Genomic DNA, 23,850 nt, shown 5'->3' on the forward strand with positions numbered 1-23,850 from the left:
GATGAATCTGAGAAACATCTCACAACATGGATGAGTCTGGAGGGCATTATTATGCTGAGTGAAATAAGTCAAACAAAAAAGGACAAATACTGTATGAGACCACTATTGTAAAAACACATGAAAATGTTTCCACACGGAAAGAAACAATCTTTGGTGGTTATGAGGGAGGGGAGGGGAGAGAAAAATACTAAGTAGATAGTAGATAAGTGTTAACTTTGGTAAAGATAAGACAATACACAATACTGGTGGGGAAGTCAGCACAACTCGACCAGGGCAAACTCCTAGAAGCTTCACAGACACATGCAAACACCCTGAGGGACTGAGCTACTAGGCTGAGGGCTGGGGACGATGGTCTCTGGAGACATCTAGCTCAACTGGCATAACATAGTCTATAAACTTAATGTTCTACATCGACTGGGGTCTTAAAAGACTGTGAGCAACCATCTAAGATACATCTACTGGTCCCATCCCAGCTGGAGCAAAGGCCAATGAAGAAAACCAAAGACACAGAGAAAGATTAGTCTAAAGAACTAAAAGACCACGACTACCACAACCTCCACCAGATTAAGCCCAGAACAACTAGATGATGCCTGGTTACCACCACTCACTGCTCTGGCAGGGATCATAATAGAGGGTCCCAGACAGAGTGGGAGAAAAATGTAAGATAATATTTGAATTAAAAAAAAAAAAAAAAGCTTGCTGGTCTGACAGAGACTGGAGAAACCGTGAGAGTGTGGTTCCCAGGCACCGTTTTAACTCAGTACTGTAGTTACTCCTGAGCTTCACCCTTGAGCCAAAGGTTAGACAGATCTATAGGGCCAATGATAACACACAACAGTCCAATCATATATATGAGACTAATGGGCACACCAGTCCAGAAACAAAGACTAGAAGGCAGGAAGAGGCAGGAAAACTGGATGAATGGAAACAGGGAACCTGGAGTGGAGAAGGGGAGAGTGTAGTCACATCACAGGGTTGGCAACCAATGTCACAAAACAATTTGTATATTAACTATTTAATAAGAAACTACTTTGCTCTGTAAACTTTCACCCAAAATCACACGCACAAAAAATTTTTTTTTTTTCCTCCATTGGTAATCGCTTCAGGAAACAATATACTGAGAAGTCTTCAGAGTGAGAACATGTACAAAGACTGATTAGCAGAATTTTTCAGGGCAGGGAGAATTTGCCATTTTTGTTAGCGAATTGGAGATGGATTAGTTGTCTTTTTTTTTTTTTTTCATTTTGTGGACATAATGTATATGAGTGACTTACCTCCCCAAAAAGAAAGCAATATAGAAGATAGAACTGTTTAAATTGACAAACTGGAAGAGGAACATCTTCAGAGCAAAGCTGTTTTCCCATTCAGATTCCGTTCGAGGATATTCTGAAAGGAACATAAGGTGTGTTTACACAGATGCAGTGAATACAGACACTGGACAGGGAATCAACAAATTCAGCAGGATTGTACTATCTCTGCAAGGCACTTGATATCTCCAAGTTCTAGTGTCTGCATCCGAAAAATGTGAATAATAACATCTGTTGTACAGGATTGATGAAAGACTCCAACTACATAATCTTTAGAAAACATTCTATTGCTATAAATTATGATGTCTGTTATTAGTATGTAAAGATTTTACATGTTCTCTTTATTACTGTCATTTATAGGTAACCACAAATATTGTATCAGTCCTTCTCCCAAAGACGCTGTGCTCAATATAAAACCCCATTGCCATCGATTCGAGTCCAACTCATGGAGACCCCATGTGATACAGAATAGAATTGCTCTATAGGGTTTTCTTGGGTGGAATTTTAATGGAAGGAGATCTTCAGGACTTTTTTTCTACAGCACTGCTGGGTGGGTTTGAACTTCCAATCTTTAGGTTAGTAGCCTGAGTGCAAACTATTTGCATCGCCAAGAGACCTTCATGCGCAATATATGGAATCTATATTGTCATCAGAATTCTTTGAAGAATGCGTATTATTTTTACAAACTGATGATGGGTTAATTTCCAAGAAATGGAACAGGGGGAAGAGGGTGAGGTCAGTCAGAAGAACTGAATTCTTACCACAGACTTATACTTAACTTGCAGGTAATCTCAGACAGGTCTCATCACATTTTTTTTTTTTTTTTTTTTGCTGAATGTGTTGCTGTTTACAAAATGAGGAATTTAGGCAAGATGCTCTCTAAGAACACTGTCAACACTCACATTTGATGGTTTCATCAGAAATAAATAAATAAAATGAGAGGGATTGGATTAAGATGACATCATGGGTTGCAACACTTTGCTTCCCCAGTATCCAAAGAAATAAGAGAAAATCCATATGCATGTCTCACATTTTTTAATATGATTGAAGAATTCAAGGAAGGCATAAAATAGATGATGTCTTATTGCAGGAAAACACAGACCAACATGTATGCACAAGGTCATCATGGAATGAGGAGCAACGAGATCCTGGGGAACTCCAAGGCTGAAGGTGGTAGGTCCCAGAATCAGGAGGGATCTTTGGGGGCATCTTAAAGAGTGGCTGGTTGATGTGCATCAATGAAAGTGGTCAGGGGAGTTGGCTTTCCCCACAGGTTTTGATATGCTGTGCTTTCACTGCTGTTTCTTTCTAATCATTATTTATTTATTATTATTAACTTACAAACTTACTTGGAAATAAAGTTGTTTTTTGTTTTTTTTTTAATTCCTACTGTGTAAGTTGTTTTGGCTCCCCAATTCTAATTTTATTGCATCATGATCATAAATGTATCCTGTATGATTTCTGGCCTTAACAATTTCTCAGTCTTATAGAGAAAGAATACACACACACACGTACACACACGTACACACATATCTCAGAGCAATGTAATAAGTTTAATAATGAAAAGAATCTCAAACTGCTAAGGGAACATGAAGAATGAAGGATTGTGAAGCCAACAAAGGTTTCACAGAGAAGATGACTTTTGAACTGAAGGAAGGTGACTAAGATTTTATTGGGAAAATTATCCTAAGTAGAAGTAATGTTATAAACCAACTTGTAAGTATACTAGCAGCCATTCAGTTGCATTAGGCATTCTGAGAATGAAGATTACAATGTTCCCAACAAAAGGGCATTTTACTAGATGTGAAAGGTTGGTACACTGGTGGCCCTTATACTGGTGCCCCAGTGAGCTGTACCTCTCAGTATATGTGGCCTGGGGTACCTGCCTCTCACTTTGACTCTGGGCTTGGCCATCAGGACACTAGCAAGTGAGATGCAAGCAGAGGCTTGATAAGCACTTGTTTATAGGATGTGGTCTCTTCGAAGCCAGCTGCCATATAAGAAGTCCTGCTATTCTACTACGAGTAAACCCAAGCAAGCCATGTGGTACGCGGTACTTGGAGTAAGAGACAGGGCAGACACTAGCAGTTCCAAAAATCCCACGTGAGGTGTCAGACATGTCAGTGAAGTAGTCATATTGGATGTTCCAGCTTCAGCAGATACTGCACAGAGCAGAAAAAGCACCCATACGACTTATCCCAGATTACAGAATCATGAAAAATAATGAGCCGTTATTGTCTTAAGCCACTAAGCTTAGGGTGATCCATTATACAGCAATAGATAACTGAGACAATGGAGTTCACTGTAATGATGTCATCCTTGAGGTTTAACACACTTTCTATATTAAAGTAAACAAACTTTTATTTTTCAATATGATATGTCATTCACACATAGAGTATACTGTGTCTCATATTGAATTGGCTCTCAGAGGAGAAGAGAAATTCTGAACTTTGAGAATAATGATGCTGTTTTCTAAGGAGGTATATTTCTGGTCAAAATAACTCTTATATTTTCCCTAATGGAGCCAGTTATTGATAATAAGCCAGTTATTCTACAAAGTCATTTAATCACAGATTAGGTCCTTATTTTTTTACTATTAATTTCTCCGTTCCTTAAAATTAATAGTGTGTTTAGTAGGAAGTTATTACATGTTCAGATTGTAACATTTTGAGGTAGTTAAAAATTATTGTTTTGGATCAAATAATATATATTTTTCCTCATAACAGCCAAAAATTACATGGAATACATGATGTATGTATGTATGTGTGTGTGTGTGCGTGTGTGTGTGTGTGTGTGTGTGTGTATATATATAGATAGATAGATAGATATGTGGTTAAGAGCTTAATTGCTAACCGAAAAGACTGGCCATTGGAATCCACCAGCTGGTCCTTGGAAACCCTATGGGGAAGTTCTGCTCTGTCCTATAGGGTTGCTATGAGTTTAAATCATCAAAATGACATTTCTTTTTTTTAATAAACATATATGTGGGGGAAGGCGGGGTGTACAGGAGCCCTGGTGGCTCCATGGTTAAACACTTGGGTGCTAACAAAAAAGTTGGCAGTCCAAATCCACCAGCAGCTCTGTTGGGGAAAAGACCTGGTGATTTGCTCTTGTAAAGATTACAGCCTAGGAAACCCTATAAACCAAAAAACCCGTTGCTGTCAATTCTGATTCATTACAGCCCTATAGGACAGAGTAGAACTGCCCCATAGAGTTTCCGAGGAGTACCTGGTGGACGTGAACTGCCAACTTTTGGTCAGCAGCTGTAGCACTTAACCACTACACCACCAGGGTTATGGGGCAGTTCTGTTCTGTCCTGCAGGGTAGCTGAGTCAGAATCAACTCGATGGCACACAACATATATATATACATATTTTTTTAAAAATGAGATCATATTATTTTAAATAAAAGATAAATATTTCTTATTTATTTAAATACATATAATCCAGTAATTAATAATTATGATTTCACAGCCATTATGCCATCACTGGGTTATAGACAGAAAAATCAAATATCAAATGAAATCTTTGGCATGCCTGGTACTTTAGTACAAATAACTCTTCTGCTGCCTGCTATTATTATTACCCAAATCACTCTCCTTAGATTTGTTTCCATCCTAGGTATAAACTAGGATATAAGGAATCAGAACTGAAGACAGCTATGGAACAATCTAGCTCAATCCCCTCATTACCTGTAGTTCACGGTGTTTAAAGAACAATGAAACAGATCATTGCTATTTATTGAATACTTGTTTTTTTTTTTTTTTGTCTTGTGTCAGGCAGCCAAGCTACAACAATGGTGAAAGAGGAACTAGTATCACCCTCATTTTACCAATGAAGAAACTGAGACTCAAAAACAAGAGAAGGAAAGGAAAAGGAGAGAAAGGGGAGAGAGGAGGATGAGGGAGAGTAGAGGGAGGAGGAAACTTGCTCTATATTGTAATTGATATCTCCAACCCCAGAAAGACCTGGTGGTGTGGTGGTTAAGTGTTTGGCTGCTAACAGAAAGGTTGGCAGTTCAAACCTACCAGTTGTTCAGCAAGAGAAAGATGTGGCAGTCTGCTCCTGTAAAGATTACAGCCTTAGGATCCTATGGGCCAGTTCCACTCTGTCCTATTTATCCCATACGATTGCTAAGAGCCAGAACTGACTCCATGGCAATGGGTTTGGGTTTGATTTGGGTATATCCAACCCCAAAGCCTACTCTCTTCACATTTCCTAACAATGCTCCTCTAAGGGATGTAACCAGTTAGCTCCAGAGTATAGGCTAGTACCTATTTTCTTTCCTACATAATGCTCCTTCTATTATTTCTTGTAATTATAAATATATGGGATATCATGTTTCATAGAGGTTAAGAGAGTCAGTCACATCTAAGTTTAAATCTTTACTTATCCAACTAAATAATTTTGGTTTTCTTACACATAAAATAAGAATCCTACTGTCATAGAATTGTGATGAAAATCAAATAAAACAATGAAAAGTGTTTAGGGCAGTGCTTGGGATTTGGTGAATTTTCAAAGAATAAAAGGCCACTCCTCAACAGGTTTGTAATAAAATTTTGTCCCCCTCAACTTGAACAGAAGATATATTCCAGGATTTCTGGCTTCTTTGAGGAGGAAGAGGAGAGGAAAGGGGAGGGGAGAGATGAAGAGAAGGAGGACTAGGGGCAGGAGGAAATGTGGTCATGGTCACACGATCAGGATGGGGTGATCTAAATTCTAACTGGTATATCCAATCCACAGTCTGCTCTCTTCATAGTCTACAGTTTTGCTTCTCTAAGGAACTTACCAGTTATAGGCTTCCCATTTGCAATGTGGCTTTCTTTATATCTGCCCCCCCCACTGAACCCCCATTAACAAGTCATAAGTAACAAAATAAGCATTAACCCTCAAAAACAAATGATAATGCAAGCAGAGAAGAAAACAGCAGATGATAGAAGTTCATATTAAAAATGCCAAAATAAGTAAAGCAACTACAGCCTGGTTTCGGATATGTTATTGACTTGCTAAGGAATGGAGTAAGAAAAATGGACTTACCTAAATTAGTGAGAAGGTAAGCAATTTTTTCATAAGCCTGTTAAGACAGAAAAAATAGAGAATGCTATTCTTTTAGTTGATAATCACACTATTCAGAGAAACATCTAAAGTGTGTTCTACAAAAGAGGAGGAGAAACATTTATTAAAACCTAATATGTAGTGCTTTACGTAGATATACAAAGGACATAACAGAAAAATGTGCTTAAATATATACTGTTGTGTGCTTTGGAGTCCATTCCAAGTCATAGTGACCCTATAGGACAGGGTATAGGGTTTTTTTTCCCTAGGCTTTTTTTTTTTTTAATCTTCGCAGAAGCAGATATCAGCAGGTCTTTTCTCCAGAGGAGCCGCTGGTACGTTCAAATCGCCAGCCTTTCAGTTGGCAGCTGAGCACTGTTACCACTGAGCCACCAGGGCTCCTTTTGAAATATATATAGCTAAACAGAACACTTTTTATTATCTGTAATAACATGTTTTCTGGTGGCTATCTTTACTTCCATTTTATAAATCAAGGAAAGGAGATTTAAAAACACCAGAATTGTTCAGCTGGTCAATGGCTGAGCTGGAATTTAATCTCAAAATGATATGTGCTTTTTACTACACTTGAAGGCTAAGTGGAAGTATGAAATCTATACTATTGATAAAGTATCTTCCAAACTATGACAAAAGACAGTGTGCAAAGTTGCATTCCTAAAGAACAAAATTGGTTTGAAGGCTATTTAAAATAAGACACAAAAGTCAAATCTACTGACTCAATAAGTCACATGTACAATTGATTTTTCTGACGAATGCTTTTCATCTTCTGCTATCATCTCAGTGTCCCTACATACTCTGTCCACCACAAGTACAGACTCAAGGAAGTGAATATATGCCACGATATTCCAAGTCAATATAGTTAGGAATACATATGTGCTATAGGCAGAAGGATGATATATGTTTTTGTGTATATGTGTGTGAATATGAGTACATAACCACATAATTCAATAAATTATCTTTTAGATTATAAATTCCAATAACCCTGCCTATTGGTATGGAAGATTAAATGTTATGTACCTGCACACTTCAAAAGTTACTACTCACCTTTCCTGACAGCTCTTTCAATGGAACTATTGTGATAATTCATCTCAGCCAAAATTTAAATCTACCATGTCCTAAGATTTAAAGTATTATTCTGAGACGGAAGTATTATACTGAGTCCCATTGTAGATCTACTGCAGTTTTTCTTAAGCTATACCCAGAAGCTATCATTTTCAAATCTTAAGACAAGTCTACCATGAATTCACTAGCACCAACCTTATCCTGACTGTAACATGTTCTTTTCCATATCCTGTTTCTCAAGTGTTCCTATGAGTCAGAACCGATTTCATGGCAGTGAGTTTTGGGTTTATCACGTAAAATGACTATAGCAGGGCCCCCAAGGAATATATTAGGATGGACTTGATCAATCAACATATACTAACTGGGCAGCTACCATACCTCTATTACTGAGTTGAATGCCCTTGTGGGGATAGAAAATTAAAAAAAAGTATTATTTAAATAACTTCCACTTAAAGAGTGTTTGGCTTGTGCCAAGCAGTATTTTACATATATTTTTATCTAATTTAATCTTTACAACAATTTTAGGAGATAAGTATAATGAACTCAATTTTATAGGAAACTAAGGTTTAACATGTTAGGTACCTTGCCTGAGATAACACTACTAACAAGCAGCAAAGTCAGGCTGCTTTTAGGGTTCTCTTGTACCATCTATGCTATGCCTTCCCACATAAACCATTTCAGATTTCTGTTTTAATAATTAGCACATAGAGCCTGCATGCAACTCCAGAATAGCAATATCTACATCTCATGCCCGAAAAGATTTTAATAACTGTTAGAGGAATATCAATCACAAAAACACCATGCTACTCCTGAAAATATTACTATTGGAAAGCTTGCTGGGGTACTTGAGGACCTGCATCTACAGGGCCCAAATGCAGGTGGCCAACCGGCACCACCATGATGATGAGCTACAAAATCAGTATTAGTATGCTTAGAATGACTTTTAACTTCAAAATTCATGAAGTCAAGGAAGAAACCAGAATTCAAATATGCCCAACTGTAGTGGTTAAGAACTTGGCTGCTAACCAAAAGGTTGGCATTCAAATCCACCAGTCACTCCTTGGAAACTCTACAGGGAAGTTCTACTACGGAATTGATTCGACAGCAACAGATTTTTTTTGGTGGGTGGGGTGGGTGGTTTATGGCAGCAACCACTTTAGCAGGAAAAGGTGTGTGTGTGTGTGTGTGTGTGTGTGTGGGAAATAGAATGGATATGTATTTGGAAGAGAAGAAGATGAACGAGGTCCAGGACTATATGGAGTTATATGTTCCTATTTATATTTGAGGAAACCCTGGTGGCGTAGTGGTTAAGTGCTACGGCTGCTAACCAAAAGGTCAGCAGTTCTAATCCACCAGCCACTCCTTGGAAACTCTATGAAGCAGTTCTACTCTGTCCTATAAAAAAAAAAAAAATTTAGTCCTATAGGGTCATGGAATTGACTCGATGGCAACGGGTTTGGTTTTTGGTTTTACTTATACTTGATAACATGTTGGAAAACTCATATTTTTAAAACTCACTCGCTAGTACATTCTGTAAACTGGAATCCTCTTAGTAACATACATTAACTGAGTTAAAACACATTTATTGAGAATTTCTAACAGGCCGAGTGCATTCAAGGAGCCAGACAAGAAGGAACCAAATAGACATAGTCCCTACTTTTGTGGAACTTAAATTCCAGTGAGTGGATACAGATGATAAACATATAAATATGCAATTGGGTGGGAGGTAAAAAAAAATGCCATAAAGGAAAATAAACTAGGGTGAGTGGAGAGAGTGGTGGTGGGAACAGGGTGCTATTTTACAGAGTAGCCAGGGAAGCCTTTCTGAGAGGGTACTGTTTGGGGGGAGGACTGCATAAGTGAGGGGGGGAGCCAAACATATATATGACCTAAGAACCTTCCTTCCACAGGAACAGTAAGTGCAAATGCCCTAACACTGGCTTGGGCTTGATGGATTCCATGAAAGACAAGGAAGTTAGAGAGACAGGAAGGCACTGAGTAAAGGAGCAACGTGGTAAGAGATGAGTTAGATCTTAGAGGAAAATTTTTTTCGTTTCCTGGTAAGCCACAATAAGGACTTTAGAATTCATTCTAAGAACTCATCATCTTTCCATTAATGTCTTGTTTCAGAGTGCTGTGTAGACATTAAGTAGGAAAAGAAAAAGAAGCGCAAAGGCAGGGAAAGGGTAAGGCTGTTGCGAATGTGCATATTTAGGGAGTTCTGGTTTCGATGGTACCTAACAACAACAACAACAACATTCTTTTAGAGCTCATCATCCTTGAGTCAGAGCCTCAAAATCTGGACTTCATTAAGAAAATGAACTGCAAACAGGTATGTGCAGAATCAAGAAGAAACTTCCTTTTTCCAGTAATCTACCTGTTAAATTTCTAGAAATTATACACATAGAACCTGTACACGGATAAAGAGGCAGTCATCTGAACAGAACAAGGGGCTACTGTGTGGTTTAAAGTCAGGAAAGGTGTGTGTCAGGGTTGTATCCTTTCATCCTACTTATTCAATTTGCATGCTGAGCAAATAACCCAAGAAGCTGGATGATATGAAGAACAGGGCATCAGGATTGGTGGAAGACTCATTTACAATCTGCGTTATGCAGATGGCACAGCCTTGCTTGCTGAAAGTGAAGAGGACTTGAAGCACCTACTGATGAAGATCCAAGACTACATACAGCCTTCAGTATGGATTGCACCTCAACATAAAGAAAACAAAAACCTTTACAACTGGACCAATAAGCAACATCATGATAAACGGAGAAAATATTGACAATGTCAAGGATTTCAGTTTACTTGGCTCCACAATCCACACCCACAGAAGCAGCAGTCAAAAAATCAAAAGACACATTGCATTGGGCAAATCTGCTGCAAAAGAACCTCTTTAAAGTGTTCAAAAGCAAAGATGTCACTTTGAGGACTAAGGTGCTCCTGACACAAACTGTGGTGTTTTCAACTGCCTCATATGCATGTGAATGCCGGGCAGTGAATAAGGGGAATTGATGCTTTTGAAATATGATGTTGATGAAGAACACTGAATATACCATGAACTGCCAAAACTCTTGGAAACTCTATGGGGCAGTTCTACTTAGTTCTACAGAGTCACTATGAGTTGGAATCGACTCAATGGCCATGGGTTTGGTTTTGGTTTTTGCCAAAAGAATGAACAAATCTATCTTGGAGGAAGTATAACTACAATGTTCTTTAGAATCGAGGATGGTGAGACTAATCTTACATACTTAGAACATGTAATTAGGAGCGATCAGCTCCTGGAGAAGGGCATCATGCTTGGTAAAGTAGAGGGTCATCGAAAAAGAGGAAGATCCTCAACAAGATGGATTGACACAGTGGCTACAACAATGGGCTCAAGCATAACATCGACTGTGAGGATGCCACAGGACCAGGCAGTGTTTGGATCTGTTGTACATAGGGTTGCTATGAGTGGGAACTGACTCAACGGCACCAAACAACAACATACACATGAAAACTTGTTGCCGTACAGTTGATTTCAACTCATAGTGATCAATCTTAACCTGGAAAGAATGACTCATTTAATAGAAGGTTGGCTTTTATATATAATATGTAATTTATTTTGCTGGTGTCTAACATACACATAAAAAAAAAAAAAGAACATTGCTATCAAGTCGATTCCGACTCACAGCAACCCTGTAGGACAGAGTAGAACTGCTGCATAGGCTTTCCAAGGAGCGCCTGGTGGATTTGAACTGCTGACCTTTTGGTTAGCAGCAGAAGCACTTCACTATGCCACCGGGGTTTCCAACATACACACAGACACCAACAAAATAAACAAATAAATTATATATTGTATATAAAAGCCAACCTCCTATTAAGTGAGTCATTCTTTCCTGGTTAAGATGTGTGGCCCAACCCTTTGATCCACCCTCTTCCATAATAACCTATTTTTCGCTGTAATTTGTAACCAGGTGCTAAGGAATTTAGGTGTATTGTGAGTGCTGAAACAATTACGGCCTTGAAAGAAGCACAGGAATGTGTTTACTGGACTCTACGTACCAAAGTCGGTCGACAATATGAAAGTATCCACAAAGAAAGCATGGTGTACTTAATTTAGCCAAATATATTTAGTTCTGTTTTTTGTCTCTTTTTTTTTTAGATGGGTATGGGGCTCTGTGTAGGGAATGGAATTTAAAATGAGAGAAGGAATGAACACCGAAAGAAGGTTGTTCTTTTATATACTATTCTGCAATGGCTTAGTTGGCCCAATCACATATGTTTCAAACTACAAGAATACTTCTACTCTGTTTCTACTTTTTCTTAAAAATTCACATTAGTCATGAGACTGACATGCTTCTGAACCTGTCTTAAATTAGTCTACATTAAGGTTTGATAGGGTTGTTGCTATTGTTGGAATTGACCTGATGGCGACAGGTTTGATTTCCAAGGAAGAAGGACATACATTGCTTAGAATTACACAATTTTTGTTTTTATTAAAAACCTTTTGAACCACAATTAAAAAAAAAAAAAAAAGCCAAAGGAAAAACCCTTTTGAAAATATTTCCTGATAATATAGTAACCATACAAAATGAGAAAACCTTTCAGTAGCATGATACTTTCACGGGGCAGCAAAATAAAGAAAAGGATGGTTTAAAAGGAGTAACTCTTGTTATAAAATTCTGGCTTTGCAGTTTTTTTTTTTTTAAGCTATATGCCTGCTAAAGGGATGTTAAAAATAATATATTGAAGTTTTAATTATTAGTAAATTATTTGTAATGTATCTTTGGAAGATGTGGTTTCTGGTCTTGTCTGTGCATCAAAATTACTTTAAATGTCTTAAAATAGTGATTTCCTAATGTTATTTTAGGGAATGACTGAGTCAGAATTACCTGGAAAGAACTTCTGAATGTTTTATTTTAAATACATATTTCCTAGACCCTTGAAGGAGATTCTGAATGGGGTTCAGAAATCTCTCATTTTTCAAAAGCGTTCCAAGTGATTTGATGCATAACAAGAATAGGAAACATTCTTTTAAGATTCTTACTTGATCTGAAAAATAGACTTGATACCTTGTTCCATTTCCTTCTCCCAAATTGAATATTTACTCAGGGGTGCTCTGATCCAACTGTTTTGTAAAGCTTAGAGAATGTACAGTTGATTATACATTATAGTTGGTTTTAATTAAAACAATAAATGCTGTAAACTTAAAAAACAGAAATTATAATTACATTGAGAAAAATAATTCTGAGCACATACAATATGCCAGATGCTAGTAGTTTTTTTGGGAAATGAAATGTTTAAAATTGATTTCAAGACTATTTTTTAAATTGTGCTTTAAGTGAAACTTTACAGAGTGAATTAGTTCCTCATTTATCAATTTACACAAAAATTTGTTTTGTGACATTGGTTATAATCCCTGCAATGTGTCAACACTCTCCACTTTCACACTCAATTCCCCTTTTGCATTGACCATTTTTCCTGTCCTTTGCTGCCTTCTCGTCATTTCTTTTGCGCAGGTGTTGCCCTTTTAATTTCATATACATGATTGAACTAAGAAACACATTCTTCCTCACATGTGTAAGTTTCTTTTATAGAATTGTTTAATCTTCGTCTGAAGGATGAACTTTGGGAGTAGCTTCAGTTCTGAGTTTAAAAGGGTGTCCAGGGCCTTAGAGTTGGGGATTCTTCCAGTCTCTGTCTGACAAGTAAATCTGGCTTTTTTGTGTGTCTGTGTGTGAATTTGAATTTTGTTCTACATTTTTCTTCCGCTCTGCCCGGGACCCTATCAGAGCAGTCAGTGGTGGTAGCCGGGCACCATCTAGTTCTTCTGGGCTCAGCATGATGGAGGCTGTGGTACTTGCAGTCAATCAGTCCTTTGAACTAAAAATTTCCCTTTTGTCTTTGATTTTCTTCATTCTTCTTAGCTCCAGACAGGATGGGGCCAGTAGCTGTACCTTAAATGGCAGCTTATAAGCTTTTAAGACCCCAGATGCTACTCAGCAAAGTTGGACATAGAACAATTTCTTTATGAACTTTGTTATGCCAATTGACCTAGATGACTCTCGTGACTGTGGTCCCACACCTTCCGCCTCAGTAACTCAGTCCCTCAGGGTGTTTGGATGTGTCTATGAAACTTCTATGACTTTGCCTTGATGAAGTTGTGCTGACTTCCCCTATATTGTACACTGTCTTTCCCTTCACCAAAGTTAATACTCATCTACTATCTAGTTAATGATTTCCCCTCTCAACTCTCCCCTCCCTCATAACCGTCAAAAGTTGTTTCTTTCTGTGTGTAAACCTTTTAAGTTTTTATAACAGTGGTCTCATAAAGTATTTGTCCTTTAGTGATTAACATATTTCACTCAGCAAAATGCCCTCCAAATTCATCCATGTTGTGAGATATTTTACAGATTCATCATTGTTCTTTATCACTGCACAGTGTTCCATTTTGTGTATGTACCATAATTTATCAAGGATTATTTTTAAATTGTCTTTTAGGCATTAGGCAAAGCTTTAGGTATACAAAAACGAGGAAGCCACAGTCCTTGCTTATGATGACCTTATCTTCTAATGGATGAGAAAAGGCATGCCCTAAGCACTGTTACAGAGCCTTCACATGAAGGATTGTTCAATACTACCAGGAGAATTTAGGAGAAAGAATAAGTATGCCCAAGCACTTTGTGAGAAAAATAATCATAAAGAAGAGATCGTTCCATTCTACATATGGGATTGAGAGAAAGCTTTATAGAGGAAATGATCCTTAATTGGAATATTCAAAGATGAAGAGATAATCTCCAAGGAGAGAAAAAAAAAAAAAGGCATTCCAGGCAGTGAACCAAGACACAGAGAAGTAAAACAGCAGAGCACCAGAGGCCACCGAAGTGGTTCCGTAGCCTGGAAAACTGGGTGTGGAGGGGAGTGAGGCACAATCTTAGACAAGAAGAGAAAGAAAAACTGAATTTGAGTAACGGAGGACATCATTGTCATCCTAAGCGGTTTAGAATTTACATCAAAGGCAAGGGAATTGATTAAACACTTTTAAACAAAGAATGAAGTATGTCCTTTAGAAAGACCTTCTAACACTAATGCAAAAGAGAAACAGGAGTTCAGAATAGAAACAGGAAGACTAGCCAGTTAAAAGCTTGTTCCAATGGTCCAGCTAGAAATGACAAGGAAGTGAGTTAAGAAAGTAGAAATAAGGATATTAAGCAGTAAATGGGCAAAGGAGATGTGCAAGCAAAACCCATAGCAGTCATTGAAATGACTGAAGAATGAGTTAAAGTTTCTAACCGCGTATACTGATTATTACAGATTTCTGCTTAAAAAAAACTTTGTTTTAAATTTTGTCATAGCTCTGCCCATTTTATAACACCAGGCATATGATTATAGTGGAAAACACAACAGATCAATAAATATTTTGACTGTGGCCCTCATTTGGGGAAAATAGTGGCCTAGGGAGCATAAATTCAAGCTCTTAGTAAACAAAAAACACATTTTTATTATCTGTTAAGTGGTTGTCCAAAAATAACATAAAGAGAGGTAGCATTTGGTTTTCTAGATTAATCTATTTTGGTGGTACACTTTCTTTTAAAAAAGAATTTGGCATTTGGATACTAATTTTTTTTTTTTATCCTTATTTAAGACTCGACAGCAGTGGGCTTGATTTTTTTTTTTTTTTTTTTGTTTATTCGGGTGAATCAGAAGGATTGTTTAATAACCTGGGAAGTGCCTTCACATCCCCAGCAGGAACAGAATACACACATTCAGAAGGGCGCTGCTGTTTTATACTGGTCAAATATGATAAATATATCACTTCTGCACATTGGTTAAGTTGGCTGCATAGTGCACTTCTTTTATACTAAACTCATTTTCAAACTTTCTCCTTTACTACTTACAAGTGCTAAGGAGAAGTATTTATGATTTATTCCACTTCCAACAATTCTTGAATCTTTATGCAAAAATACCCAACAAATAGAAATAAAAATTTATGGAAAAGAAAGTCAGTTCTGTCTTGTCCTGGGAATGCTAGATCATTGTCACACAGCAGTGGGCGGTTACATAGGCTTTTGCATTCCATTAAGAATGGCTGGTGTGATTTTGGAGATCTCAATTTTTTTTTTTTTATGACAAATAATAAGTCCACAGAGGTCTTATTTCTCCAGTTAAAGACTCATTCCATCAAATTCAGCCTTTACTTTGTACTAAGTGCAAGCACTCTGGAAGAAAGCATAAATTATGCCTCATCAAACACAGAAAACTATTAAGAAGAACTTTGATGTGAACCAATCTGAGAGCCAATTTTAACACTAGGGAAGGGTAATAACAGCATGGAGGTTATAGGTGGAGTAGGCTCAGAGTTTAATGGACTGCTGATTAAGAAACAACAAGAACCAGGGGATCCGGAAGAGATGAGGAGGGGCAGATAGTGGAGCACAGAGCATTTTAGGTACCTACACAATCCACCCAAACCCATTGGGGTCAAGTTGGTTCTGACTCACAGCAACCCTACAGGACAGAGTAGAACTGTCCCATAGAGATTCCAAGGAGTACCTAGTGGATTAGAACTGCCCACCTTTTGGTTTGCAGCCATAGCACTTAACCACTACACCACCAGGGGTTTCCATTTTTAGGACAGTGAAACTATTCTGTATGATACTTTAAAGATGGGAACATCACATTATGCATCTGTCAAAACCTATAGGATTGTACAACACAGAGTAAACCCTAATGTAAAGTATGGACTTTAGTTAATACTAATGCATCCATATTGGTTCATCAATTGTAACAAATATGCCAGACTAATACAAGATGTTAATCACATCCAAAAATGTATTCAGTGGGGAGAGGGGTATATGGAAGCTCTCCGTATTTTCTGAACAATTTCTCTGCAGAACTAAAACTGCTCTAAAAAATAAAGATTAATTAAAAAAAAAAAAAAGAGAGGAAGCAACTGGAATAATATAAAACTGGAGTCTGGTACGCTAATGGAGACTTCAGCAAAATTTCAATTTTTACAGTGTTAGTGATGATCAAAAAAACATTTTAGGGTAGAAGCTCCCATTTCATTCAAATGCTGATTTTGTTCTTCAGTTTGGTCTAGCAAGTTCTTCAGCTTAACTGAGCAGATGGTGATTCTAGCGGGTGGGAATTTAGGATTAAATCGGAGGTTCTGTACCGAGCTGTTTAACTGTGTTTGGCATATTTACTTTCCTTGTATGTGAAATATTTTCCATCTTCCAAAATATTAGGCGAGTTTATTAATTCACTCAAAATGTATTTGAAGATATGTAGGTCTTTGGAACAAACAAATATATGGTGCTCTTTTGAAGGCAATAATAATTTATTGGAGGGAGGGGTTAATAAGTAGTTTTGGACCTACTAGCCTAGATCACCTTCAAAGGACTCAATTAGATTTGTGGTGAGGAAGGAAGGGGTGGCATTAGGGGTTGAAGAAGGTGACTTTTACTTAATAGTCTGTATGTTTTTATATTATTACTATTTTTTATAATAATCTTGTATTAATTTTATAATTCAAAAGTAGAAAAAGGATAAAAATAATGGACTTTACAAAGGAGAAAATAAAAACATCGAAAAGAAAAAAAATGTTAAAGATTAGCATAGTATGATTTCTTCATGAACTAATGAAGCATTTTAAATTTTGTCATATTAGTAGACATACATTTGAGAAAAAGGACATAATACAAGAAACTATATGTGATTCTCTTCCTTTCCGAAGATGACTCTGAGCATTTAAAAATCTATTAATAGGCAATAGATAATGTTTTTTAAAAAAGGCAAAATAATATTCAGTAAATGCAGATGTGGCAAAGAATTTGCAAGATCAAAGAACAGGTGATCACCGTTCCCACACCTTGGGCAGAAAGGAAAAAAAAAAATCAAAATCTATTATTTAAAGATGAAAAAAGCAAGAAAAATAAAGAAAATATTAGTATTCTGCAAGAAAGACGAGAAGATTATAGATAGACCTATAGACCTATAGAGAAATGTTCAAAATGATTGAAAGAAGAAAATAGATAAAAAGCCAACATTTATTGAACATCATCTATGCTCTAGAAGCTGATCTCATTTAATCTCTCAACATCCCTACATTATTTTTCTCACTCTCATTTTAAAATCAAGAAATCAAAGCTTAAGGAATTATGTGGCGTGGCCAGGATCTCACAAATCAAGTGGCAAAGCTTGCTTTACACCACTGTCTGAAGTCAGGACAATCAGTGAAGAAACTAAAAATACAAACTGACTGAAGCCTGGATGGTATTCAAAACAGGAGAGAAGAGGAGAAGAGTGCAAATGAGAATAACAGGAACAGAGTGTGTGTGTGTGTGTGTGTGTGTGTGTGTGTGTGTGTGTGTGTTGGAATGTTTCTCAGCCACTGGTAAAACATTTCCTTCTCTTGGTAATAGACAAAACTTTAAAAGTGGCCCAAATTTGTTACCTAGGTGGCTATAGTTTTATGGGTGATTCATAGATACAGTAAAAAGAAAGTACAGTCCATTTCTAATTTGTTCCAAATTTTGTATCCTGGTAGAATACGTTAAATTTTTTTTTCTGCTGATAAATCAATACGTACGTATAGAGATTATTTGAATGAGAAAATGTTATTAAGAGGATAAGTCCATATTATCTCCTTACCTAGAGATAAGCACTGTTAACATTTTATTGCCATTCCTTACAGTTTCAAAATCATTCTTTCTAAAAAATTGAAATCATATAAAACTTTACATTCTTTTCATGTAACTCCATACTACATCCTTACACAATATTAAAATATTATTTTAATTGTTTATATGATATTAAATTATATAGAATTTGGATTTATTCATCATTCCCTTATTTTTTTAAATCATTTATGGGATTGCTTTTCCAATTTTTGCTACTGTATTAATAATACAGTAAAAATCCTCCTACATAAAATTTGAACTACATCATTGATGATTTCTTTAAAAATAGAATATTGGAAGGTAATAATAGTTTTTCTTTTACTATTTTTAAATGGAATATAAGCTTATTGTAGGAAATTTTAAAAATGCCTAAAATACATATAAAATATTAGACAAAATATAAGGAAAACAATATTACAGTGGAGCCCTAGTGGGAAAGTGGTTAAAGGCTCGGTTGATAACCAAAACATCTGCACTTAGAATCCACCAGCTGCTTTACTCTGAGGCACTTCTACTCTGTCCTGTAGGGTCACTATGAGTTGGAATCAACTCAATGGCACCAGGGTAATATTACTAACATACAACCTAATATATTACCTATGATATTACTTCTCTAAGATAATTATGATGATATTTTGATGAATATTTGCATTTTTTGTCTACATAGACGTAAATGTTCTTTAGCTTGATTGTTGATACTATCTTTTTCAGATATATTTTTTAAACCGGGTTTATGTTTGCTCAGGAAGCATTACATCTTTCTCTAAAATCTGAATTAATTTACACAACTGAAAATTATCTTTTTATTTACCACTGAAAAGAATGACTTTTTACCACAGTGCATTTGATGAGATTGCATTGCTGGTTTGTAATGATTTTTTTTTTCCAATTTATTTTATGATTGCTAATCTACTTGGGATATCTACTTTTACTTTATCACTATTAGATTATAAAACCATGGCTATCAGGGCTATTACTAGTCATTTTTATGTCAACCAACCAACCAAGGATAAGAAATAAGGCAATTTAAGATCAGACTGGCTGAGTCCTAGTGTTATCTAAAAATAAACAAAACCAACTACTTAAAAAACCTTTTATTCAGATAATGGAGCCAGCATCTACTGGAAAACTATCATAATATACTGATTTTGTTAGAAAAAGGATGTTTTACTATTTTATATAAGTGTATCATCATATATAAAAAAATTATACTGTCTACATTGTGAATGATTCCCTTTCAATGGGGTGTCTTTGTGCAGTGAACAACCTGTACTAACATACATGTACTACCATGCAGGCCTCCTAGTCTTTGTACTTTATTATTTCAATGTTTGTTGTATACTTTAATCTATGAGTCAATGGATAAATTAAGATCTTTGTGGTTTGTTTGGAGATACTATAAATAGTATTCTCTTTCTACAAACTAAACTGAACCTTAAGGAGAGAATCTAATAGAAGATATTAACTACTATCCTTACACTGAAATTTACTCATTCTTCACAGTGACTTCACTTTTCCCTTAAAGCCTTCCCTGATGGAGCCCTGGTAGCACAATGCTTAAGAGTTCAGCTGCTAACCATAAAGGTCAGCAGTTCGAATCCACCAGCCGCTCTCTGGAAACCCTATGGGGCAGTTCTACTCTGTCCTCTAGGGTTATTGTGAGTTTAGTACTCACTAGACAATAATGGGTTTGGTTTTGGTTTTTGGTGGTGAATATAATCCAAGTGTAAAGGAAATTTGGATGTCTCTCCCACCCGATGTTTTTCACTTTTTGAAAAATAAGATTGTAAACACTTACAACATTCAGCATCATGATGATTACAAAATTAATACAGACACCAGCAGCAGATGTTGCAAACTGCCAATGCTGTTTGATGAAACTCCACTTGAATGATGCAAACTGTTCCATGACGACCAGGCGATACACCACGACTGCAAACACTGCAGTGATCACCAGAGAAATCTGCAATGTGGGAGACCAGAGGAAACATCCTTATTTTGCATCATTAGTAAGTTAAAACCAAAACCATTGATCCAATATACCGCTGTCAAGAGCTGGAGGTGTTTATCGTTCCAAGAGAAGATAGATGAATTTAATTTTCTCCTTTAAGGAATTAAGCTACATTACAGTCAAAATGAACAGTATAAGATTTCAGTTGGTTTGGTTAATAACAAAATTGTCAGAGTAAAATGCAAATTCTGCCCAAATTATCACACTCAAACAAAATGCTTGGTTTTAACACCAGTGCAATATACCTAACTCATCAGAGCAATTCATATTATTCCCATTTTATTTTAGATGATAGCTGTTTCTTCCAAAAATAATTTTGCTTAAGTCTATGCACATACTCCCTCTGTCATATTTCCAGGATCCCCTGTAATTTCTATTTTGTTTAATTGTATGCATGTTACTAAAAACCAAAAAAAAAAAAACAAACCCACTGCCATCAAGTCAATTTCGACTCATAGCAATCCCATAGGACAGAGGAGAACTGCCCCACGGGCTTTCCAAGGAGCTCCTGGTGGATTTGAACTGCCAACCTTTCGGTTAGCAGCCATAGCTCTTAACCACTATGCCACCAGGGTTTCTGTGCATGTTACTAAAGTATTGATAAAAGTACACAGTTTCTCGAACCCTCAGGGCCACAAAATGAGTCGATATCATAGAACTTACTTCTAAACCTGGAACCCAAAACTCCCCTTCTTTCTCCAGGCGAAAATCAATTCTATTCGATTTTGACATGAATCGTTCTACTTTACCATGAAGAATATTCCTGAGACAGAGATAAGAAGACGCGTGATTTTGTCTGAGAAGGGCTGATGTGGCTCAGGTTTGCCTGTAATGGGATTCACTCTCTCCACTGTGTAATACTTTGCTTCAAACTGGGGGCGAAGTGTTTCCTAGGAGAGAAAATAAAATTGCCTAAATGACAAAGTCATCAACTTAAAAAGAAAAAAAAAAGTCTCCATCAATAGTTGATACAGAACTCCTAGAATTTGACCTACTTTACACTGTCTTCACAAAAAAAAAGTAATCTTTTTTTTTCCAAATAAGACATAAACAATTTTCCAAAGAAACTTTAAAATATGTTTTAATCAGAAAATTTTTTCACTAGTGGAATTTAAGGAAATATCATAGAAGTGATTTGAAGGATTGCTTACTTAACAATTGAGTTCTATTATGTTTATGAAAAGAAGTCATGTTATTTAAAAAACATTAAAAAATCAAGAAAAATGCTATGAAGTTTAGCTGTTTCTGGCCTGAATGTTAGTCGGTGGATAATTTTTGTATCATGTGTTTCCGTGTTTCCTCACATCCTGGTTTTCTAACATCTTACCTCCTCCTCTTCCCATTCAATCAAGTCCCATGCATAGGTTAGTATACTTCTCCTCCTTTTCCAAAACTCTAGGAAGACTGTGGCTATATTAAAAACAAACAAAAACAATAATAATACTTCAAACAACATAGCATTGCTTTCCTTCTCCAGATAAATCACTTTCCATCATATTATACTGAAGTTTCTTTCTCCCTCACCTGGCTAGTTATTCTCCACCCACAATGCCTGGCTGGTGCATTCATTCATTTATTCATCCATTCATTCATTTACTTATAGTCATATCTCAGAGAGATTGCTCATTCAGTTCTAGACCACCATGATAAAATGAATATCACAATATAGCCAGTCAAATGAATTTTTTGGTTTCCCAGTGCATATAAAAGCTATGCTTACACTATTCTGTAGTCTATTAAGTATGCAATAGTACTATGTCTAAAAAAAAAGTACATACCTTAAGTAAAAAATACTTCATGGCTAAAAATGCTCACTGTCATCTGAGCCTTCAGTGAATATAATCTTTTTGCTGGTGGAGGGTCTTTCCTTGATGTTGATGGCTACTGACTGATCAGGGTGATAGTTGCTGGAGATTGGGGGGGCTTCGGCAATTTCTTAAAATAAGACAACAATGAAGTTTGCAGCATTGATCAACTCTTCCTTTCATAAAAGATTTCTCTATGGCATTTGATGCTGTTTGATAGCATTTTACCCACAGTAGAATGTCTTTAAAATAATCGAGTCAATCCTCTCAAACTCAACTGCTGCTTTATCAACCAAGTTCATGTAATATTCTAAATCCTTTGCTGTCATTTCAACAATGTTCATAGCCTGTTCACCAGGAGTAGATTCCATCTCAAGAAACCACTTTCCTTCTTCATCCCTAAGAAACAACTCCTCATCTGTTAAAGTTTTATCATGAGATTGCAGCAATTCAATCATATCTTAAGATTTCACTTCTAGTTCTCTTGCTATTTCCGCCCCATCTGCAGTTACTTCTTCCACTGAAGTCTTGAACCCCTCAAAGTCATGCATGAGAGTTGGAATCAAGTTCTTCTGAACTCCTGTTAATGTTGATATTTTGACCTCCTCTCATGCATCACAAATGTTCTTAATGCCACCTAGAATGGTGAATCCTTTCTGGAAGCTTTTCAATTTACTTTGCTCAGATTCATCAGCAGAATCATCATCTATAATAGTTATAGTGTTACAAGATGTATTTCTTCAAAAAGCAGTCTTGAAACTCAAAATTACTCCTTGTTCCATGGGCTGCAGAATGGATTTTGTGTTAGCAGGCATTCAAACAACATTAATCTCCATCACAGCTCTTAGATGATTGGGTGTATTGGCAATGATGAATAATATTTTGAAAGAATCTTTTTTTTCTGAGCAGTAAGTCTCAACATTAGGCTTAAAGTATTCAGTAAAACACGTTGTAAACAGATGTGCCGTCATCCAGGCAGAGTAGATTTAGCATGATTCTTAAGGGACCTAAGATTTCCAGAACGGTAAATGAGCATTGGCTTCACCAGCTGCATTAACTCCTAAAAAAAGAAAGTCAGCCTGTCCTTTGGAGCTTTGAAGTCAGGCACTGACTTCTCACCTGTAGCTATGAAAGTCCTACTTGGCATCTTCTTCCAATGTAAGGCCGTTTCATCTACATTGAAAATCTGTTTAGTGTAGCCGCCTTCATCAGTGATCTTAGCTAGATCTTCTGGATAACTTGTTGCAGTTTCTACATCAGTGCTTGGTGCTTCATCTTGCACTTTTATGCTATGGAGATGGTTTCTTTCCTTAAACTTGATGAACCAATCTCTGCTAGCTTTAAGCTTTTCTTTTGCAACTTCCTTACCTCACCTCTCTCAGCCTTCATAGATTTGAAGAGAGTTAGAGACTTGCTTGGATTAGGCTTTGGCTTAAGGGAATGTTGTTGCTGTTTTGATCTTCTGTCTAGGCCACTAAAACTTTCTCCATATCAGCAGTAAGGCTGTTTTGCTTTATTATCATTCATGGGTTCACTGGAGTAGCATTTTAATTTCCTTCAAGAACTTTTCCTTTGCATTCATACCATGGCTAACTGTTTGGTGCAAGAGGCTTAGCTTTTGGCCTATCTTGGTTTTCAACATGCCTTCCTCACTAAGCTTAATCATTTCAGCTTTTGATTTAAAGTGAGAGACATGTGACTCTTTCCTTCACTTGAACACTCAGAGGCCATTGTAGAGTTATTAATTGATCTAATTTCAATATTGTCGTGTCTCAGGGAATAGGGAGGCCCGAGGAGAGGGAGAGAGATGGTGGAATGGCCAGTCAGTGGAGCAATCAGAACACACATATTCATCGTTAAGTTCGTGGCAGCCCAAAACAATAGTAACATCAAAGATCATTGATCACAGACACTGTAACAGATATAATA

The 23,850-nt window shown here is 36.6% G+C and overlaps 1 protein-coding gene across 1 annotated transcript in view; it reads right to left on the reverse strand.

Moving 5' to 3' along the window:
- The window catches only part of ANO3 (anoctamin 3), a 529,603-nt gene that overhangs the window by 36,875 nt on the left and 468,878 nt on the right, over positions 1-23,850 (reverse strand). The window contains exons 16-20 of the mRNA XM_023550773.2: positions 21,444-21,526; positions 20,866-21,006; positions 19,904-20,068; positions 6,344-6,380; positions 1,275-1,386 (exon numbers count right to left, since the gene is read on the reverse strand). Coding sequence (XP_023406541.1) covers positions 1,275-1,386; positions 6,344-6,380; positions 19,904-20,068; positions 20,866-21,006; positions 21,444-21,526 — 538 coding nt within the window. The remainder of the gene's footprint in view (positions 1-1,274; positions 1,387-6,343; positions 6,381-19,903; positions 20,069-20,865; positions 21,007-21,443; positions 21,527-23,850) is intronic.

This window comes from Loxodonta africana, chromosome 7 (assembly GCF_030014295.1).
Source record: "Loxodonta africana isolate mLoxAfr1 chromosome 7, mLoxAfr1.hap2, whole genome shotgun sequence".
Lineage (NCBI taxonomy): Eukaryota > Metazoa > Chordata > Mammalia > Proboscidea > Elephantidae > Loxodonta > Loxodonta africana.